The sequence below is a fragment of the Drosophila persimilis genome, unplaced genomic scaffold (assembly GCF_003286085.1).
Source record: "Drosophila persimilis strain 14011-0111.01,24,50 unplaced genomic scaffold, DperRS2 tig00000000-arrow-pilon, whole genome shotgun sequence".
NCBI lineage: Eukaryota > Metazoa > Arthropoda > Insecta > Diptera > Drosophilidae > Drosophila > Drosophila persimilis.
Window position 1 is genome coordinate 1,198,628 of NW_020825288.1, and position 6,878 is coordinate 1,205,505.

General features: G+C 48.6%; 1 protein-coding gene across 1 annotated transcript; it reads left to right on the plus strand.

The window, feature by feature from the left end:
- Window positions 1-4,885: 4,885 nt before the first annotated feature.
- Window positions 4,886-6,594, plus strand: LOC6595308 (uncharacterized protein DDB_G0287625). Its single transcript, XM_002020399.2, has 2 exons — window positions 4,886-5,944; window positions 6,007-6,594. The coding sequence occupies exons 1-2, from the start codon at window positions 4,962-4,964 to the stop codon at window positions 6,437-6,439; spliced, it is 1,416 nt and encodes a 471-aa protein (XP_002020435.1). The 5' UTR covers window positions 4,886-4,961; the 3' UTR covers window positions 6,440-6,594.
- The last annotated feature ends 284 nt before the right edge of the window (window positions 6,595-6,878 follow it).

Here is a 6,878-nt window from a genome sequence, read left to right on the forward strand (position 1 = left end):
TAGGTGACAGCAAGATAGAATAGATAATTATACTTTATTCTGATGGGAATACCTATCTGATTAGGATACATTTGGATAGATAGATGGATAATAATCGATATACAGAAGAGATTCACATTTTTCAAATTGTAGACTCCATAAAGGAGTCTCCAAAAGAGCTACCGATTGGAAGAATATTTTGGTAGATATGTAGATGGATAATAATTATATCAGGAAGAGAAAGAAGTCCATATATTGTAGGCATCTACAACCTCTTAATCCATTAACCATTCTACATACCAACTATTCCTCATTCGGAGGGAAACAACTGATGCCTTCTCTCTGCCACACAGAGAGACAGCATTGGGGAGGGACAGCCATGATCTGTGATGATAATTATCCATTGAATCGCGACTAATCTCCCAGAGAAACCTCTCTATAACTCCGTCTGCCATTCAGCCATTCAGCCAGTCTGCCAGTCGTGCCAGGCTGTAAGTGTGTAAGTAGTGCCATCAATTACGGGCCACAATTGCCTCACTCTGCTCTGCACTGCACTGCACTACTCGTAGGAGAAAGACAGAGAGATAGAGGGAGAAAGAGAGTGGGGTGTTCCAAAAATAAAACCCCATTCGAAAGCGGAACTGTCTCCGATCCCAATCCCATCGCAATCCTCATTCCATCCAGTTCTGGCTGCCTTCCTGCGTTTCCCTTCCTGCCTGCCGCCTGTCCGACGACTGTCCCGGCCCGCACATGGAAAATAAATTGCCAAACAAATATCAACATGACAAATTGATAAATTCATGTTATTATTCCACGGATGGTGCCCTGTCCGATGTGCGAGCATCTCAGAGATACAGATATACAGATATACAGAGATCCAGTGGCCGCACTGTGAGTAGTTTTTGGTTCTAGTCTCGCACTTTCACACATTAACCAAATGAAAATTCGGTGTTGACGCATTTGTTTTACTCATTTTCCCCCCACAATTTCCCCATTTCCCATTGCCAGTGTGTTTGAGGCGACAAATGAGCCAGGCGGTCGTCAGCAGCTGACAAAAACAACAAGTACTCGCACCACATACCCGTAGATGCCAGTGGAAATGGAAATGGAGACATTGAGCACGTTGCTGCGGCATTTGTCAACGATTTCCATATGGCCTAGGCCTCCTCCATCCCCTCCATCCTCCTAGAGATAGCTCTTCTTCTATTGGAATTTTAATGATGCGCGAAATGTTAATTTTTCATCTCGATCTGCCACGATTTGTATCCGCAGATACAAGTACGCATCCAACCTCCCATCGACTTAATTATCCAGCAGCTGAGTCAGCGTCCTCCCATCCCAGTCGCCGGTCTCCGGTCGCCGGTTGGCTTTCAATTAACGCTGATCACCTCAATTGAGGCACGTCGCCGTTTGTCCGTTTGCCCGTTTGGCCAATTAAGGAGCCAATGTGCTCCTCCTCTCTTATATCTTTTCTTTTTTATACATCTTTTCCCTGCAACAACAGTACAACAGTTGGCATTACATGTGGGCTGCTGCTGCTGCTGCAGTTGTTGGCCATATACACTCGTACACTCGTAATTCCCATTAATTGAGCGGAATGGATAGAGCAAATATTAAGTTACTTTGAGGTGAAGAAGGAAAGCATTTAATGGCTGCACCCTCCACTGCTCCGTTCCACCAGCAGCTTTTGCGCTGGTCGCGTGTTTAATAATAATTTCTTTGGAATACTCGTATGCCCGAGTATATGTTTATGGTAAGCGTTGGTCTAATTAAAATCAATTGCCTTAATTGGAAGTACAACAAAGCACCAAGTGCTGAAGTGCTGAAGTGCCGAAGTGCTTCCAAGGAATGGAACTCTCATCGGACGGACACATGAAGGTAGCAATTTGATCGCCGGCATTATTTATGGGCTCTCCTCCGCCAGAGAGTCGACTCGAGCGTAGGAGCGTACGAGTATTTCCCATAAATCAGCATCATTCGAAACAGTCGTACTGCTGACTATTTTCGGGCTATTCAAATCGGCATAAATCTAGCATCGTCCGATACAAAGAACTATAACCCTCTATGTATTTTTGCCCGGCTGCATGTTAATTTTTCAAAATGCCGCGACAGTTTCTGGTAATTGCAAAGTTTTCTTTTGGCCAGGGCCCTAAACAAGTGCCATATATTATATTATTTGGCCTGCCACTTGATATATGGGCCCTGGTCCAAGCAAATGATAAATTCTCTTTATTCTTCCCACATTCGAGGGCCAGCCCTTGGCGGAGACCCAGGCTGTCGCCAGATTCTGTACTCTGCTTATCTTGGCCACAATTCATACTCGGAGACTCATCCAAATCTCTGGCACTTCATATGCAATTCTGTTCTGTTTATTGGCCTGCAAGAAGCAAGCCTTTCCTTGGCTCTCCTTTCTCTGCCAATTGCTCTCCGGCTTGCATCGTAAATTATGTAAATTGTTGCGAAAATACATTCCGTTGGCAGTTTAATTAGCCATCCGCCAGTGTCAATGGAGTGGGTGTTATTTGTCATCCAAGAAGAATACTTTTTCTTTTCCTAATTCTCAAGAAATTCAAACACTGGGAAGAGGTTAAAGGCTGCATATTGGTTGTATACCTTCGAAAAGGCATCGAGGTTTTATCACAGCCTTCCAATTCTCATTCCTACATCAAGATATACAATATTCAATCCCAACCACAGAAATACAAACACCCAAAAAAGACAAATGGCATTAACATACTCGTATTCCTTCCTCGCAAATATTTGAGCTCGAACTTCGACCTCAATTATGAAAATGAAAGCGAAACGCGACTCGACTGGTACACATCCCTTCCCCTAAACACTTTCCTCGCCCATCCACTACTATTCTCTTCCGTGGTAGAGGCAATTTATCGGGGGATTCGAACATACCTCAGCCTTGAGCATTTTAAAATGGTTCAACGCACTTACGGGTATGAAAAGAACAAGCCAAATGTGCACATACTCGTAACATTAAATGGGTTCACTTACGTATGCGATATATACGCGATATATACTCGTATAGTAGTGTACATTGTGCTACCCGCAGCATCATATGTGGAAAATGTGTGACAGAAACAACAACAACAACAAAGGAGGAGAGGAAAAAAAGGAAAACAAATTTCAATTTAGCTTAAAGATTTTGCACATAAAATTTGTAACACTCAATTAGTTTAAACGACAACGGGAGAAATGTTGCCAGAACGAAGAGCAAACCCTGGCAACCCTGGCAGCCAGTGTCTGTCTCTTTCGCACTTGTTGTTTTGGGTGCGGGTTTCCCCGAAGTAAATCGCATAAATGCGGCGACGTATGAATTTCGTTTAATATGATTAGTGGTGTGTTGTGTGGACCTTCCATCCAGTCCTCCAGGACTCAGGACTCAGGACTCAGGATATGCGCATGAAAGCCGAAAGACAAGTGCACTAATGGAGAACTGTTCTGCTGCTCTCATATATTGGGTCATAAAGATATTTACGCTGCATACTTGCGGGCGCTGTGGCATAAATCAAGCCAGAGAGACATCATTACGACGTCAAAGAGAGGGAGAGGGATGCTGATGATGAGGGAGAAAGTGGAAAGTGGTAAGTGGAAAGGTGGTGAGAAATCAGTCAACCCTGCGGGATGGGTACCCCCTTCCTGGATATCCCACGAATGGCGAATGGCAAAATCAATTTAATTTCGCTAATGTAGTGTAATGCTTCCGCCCGGCTCGCAAGTGGGTCTTCGGCGGCGATTAGCAGCAAGTGCTCCATTCGATGCTGCTTACAGCCCGGAGAGGGTGAGGGTGAGGGTGGTGCACCATCTGGCCGAGGTGGGTCACTCAGTCAATCACTGGGAGGACAAAATCTTTATTAATTCTGATCGATGGTGCAGAGCACACTGTTGCAACAATCAAATGATGGAGCAGCGCTTACAACAAAAGCTCTCTCTGTCTCTGTCTCTGTCTCTCGCTGCCTGAGATGAAGGATTGGAGGGAGTACAGTAGCTCATACAAATTCGACAGCTGAAAGCGTTTCCGTTTCCGTTTTCTTGTCTTTGTTTGTCCACTAACAAATCCCAATCCCCATCCTCGTCCCTGTCTCTATCTGTCTCTCTGTGCTTTTGTTTTGTGAGTTCTCTCTCCTTCTGTGTCCATCGATGATGCAATGAAGCGCGTTTATTTGTTGCTCGTAATTTATTTACTGCCCGACTCCGAACCCATTCAAACGTCTCTGCCCTGTCCTGGATGCAGCTCTGCAGTAGTCCTGCCAACTTGTTGGTTAAATATTGCCAGAAGAGCTGGCCATCTAGGGGCTGCCACTGCCACTGCCACTGCGACTGCCGCCCTGAGAGTGATAAATTAATCGCTACATCAGTTTTTAATTCCGTGTTGCTGGTATGCGATATATCTCTAGCTCCGTTTCCAGTACATTGTCTCGTGTGCCCCCAGCAACCTTTGCAGCAGCCAGAAGCCACCAGCCAGAGCACTCTCTCTGTGTTGCAAGCACTGTTTAAAGATGATGTATGGCTGAAATTTTGACAAATGTACAAAAATGAGTCATGAGTTCTCGCGGGTGGCTGCTGCTCCTGCCCCTCCATGTTGCACTATTTACTGTTGACTTTTTCCATGTACTTTGGCAACGTTATCCACAAAACAAACGCACAACGAAGCTGCCACCGAAGATGGAGCTGCTCCACACATGTTTTCCCAGTCATTAATCATCTATGGGTTTACCTTGCCACACACCAGCGCCGAGTGCCACTCCACAATGAACTTTAGACACTCTCTAGACTCGAAATTAATTCAAAACCTAGTGGGCCTTGCTTTCCAGTGTGTCAGTCGATTGCCAGACGAGATATCCCTTTGTGTTTTGCCAGTTCTACGTCTCTCGTAGACTATTCAACAGCGTCTCGTTTATCGGGCTTTGGACAGCGTTTCTATATTTAATAAGCGTCAACTTTTGAGTGGTTCGGGTTTCAGCAAAACGATGGCCAATCGATCCTTCGACAGTGGCAAAAACCCCCGGGACCGCGAGTACGACAGAGAGTTCAATCGCGACTACAACCGCGACAACGATCGTGGCGGCAATGCTCGTGGCAATTACCGTGGCAATAATCGAGACAACAATCGCGGAGGTCGCGACAATCGGGACAACAATCGAGACGACCGGAACCGACAGGACCGAGGAGGTTGTCGCGACTCTCGTGACTTCCGCAATAACGACCGCGACCGTGATCGTGACCGTAACGGTGATCGTGATCGCAACCGTGATCGCAACAGCCAGAAGCCACTGCCCACAGAGCCGCCGTTCAGCGCCTACGTGGGCAACCTGCCCCAGGGCCTCGTCCAGGGCGATGTGATGAAGATATTCTCGGACTTTCAGGTGAAGAACGTGCGCCTGATCAAGGACCGCGAGACGGACGAGTTCAAGGGCTATGGCTACGTGGAGTTCGAGACGGTGGAGCAGCTGGAGCGCGCCATCGCCTGCAACGGGCGCATCAAGCTGGACAACTTCTCCGCTCCGCTGCGCATCGACATAGCCGACCATCGCCGCCACACGGCCGAAGGAGGCTTGGGACGCGGAGGAGGAGGCGGAGGCGGCGGCGGAGGAGGACCAGGACATGGCCAGTCGGGGAGCCGCAACTACTACCAGAGGCGCAACTATCGGCGCGACGACAGTGTCGGCTCCCACCAGATCGTGCGCCCCATCGCAGCCACCAACAGCCCTGGGCAGCAGCCCTTCTCCCACAGCAGCCCCACCCAGAGCTCCATATCGCTGCGAAATGCCCAACGGGTCGGAGACAACAGCAACACCAGCAACAACAACCGCTCCAGTGGCTACGGTCGTGAGGGGGGGAACCGCTACCAGAGGGAGGACAATCGGCAGCGCAGTCGAAACAACAGCATCGGCTTCCTCGAGCCCCGACAGTCCGCGAGCAGCATCCAGTCGCGCAACCGCAACTTCAATCGGTAATACCCCAGATCGAGTCCCGATAGATATGTCCCCTCTAAAGATGTCTCCTCTCTTCCAGTTGGAGCAACAACGGCAACAACGAAGGAGGTGGCGGTGGCGGCGGCGGAGGACGCTCGCCGGATCGTCAGCGGTACAACAGCTGCAGCAACGCCAGCGGCAGCAGCAACGTCAATGGAAACGGAAACTATACTAATTTTGTCCAGAATCGCAATCGCGACCGTCGGGGCCACTACAACCCCAACGGCGGAGGCAACGGCAGCCTCCGCGGCAACAGCCCGGGCTCCACGTCCGTCCGCTCCGCCAACCGCATTGACGACGACAACCGCCCGAAGCTGCTGCTGAAGCCCCGCACTGTGACGGACCCCATCAACGCCCTGGCCAACACCGAGCAGGCCTCGAAGATCTTTGGCAAGGCCAAGCCGCGTCCCGACCAGACCACGCCCACATGCACGCCCCGCCAGGAGCCGAATGGCGCCCCCAGCAGCGACTAACCGGACAGGACTGGAAAACCACAACAGATTGAAGCGAAACCCACCAAATCAATAGCAGCCGAAACAGAAACAGAAACAAGATATCCTCTTAAAGTTCGTGTCAAACTGAAATTATGTTTAATTAAATCTTCATGTGCAGAGAAAAGGCCTCTTCAGTCCTGAATTCTTTGATAGAGGTATAGTCTCTCTTCAGTTCCAGATAGATAGCTTCCTCTAAGAGGCCAAGTTCTTTAACTAATTGGACATTATAGCGGCCTACTTATCAGACATAAACCTCCACAGTGTGCCACACTTTGCTGCGATGAGCCATAAATTTCAAAAGTTAATGCCCAGTGACACAAAATCCAGGAGCGGGAAAGGGCATCCTGCAGCACACCTCCTGCCCGGCGGACACTTGCGGGAGCGGCATTAACTAGTCAACTCGAACTAATTGAATTGA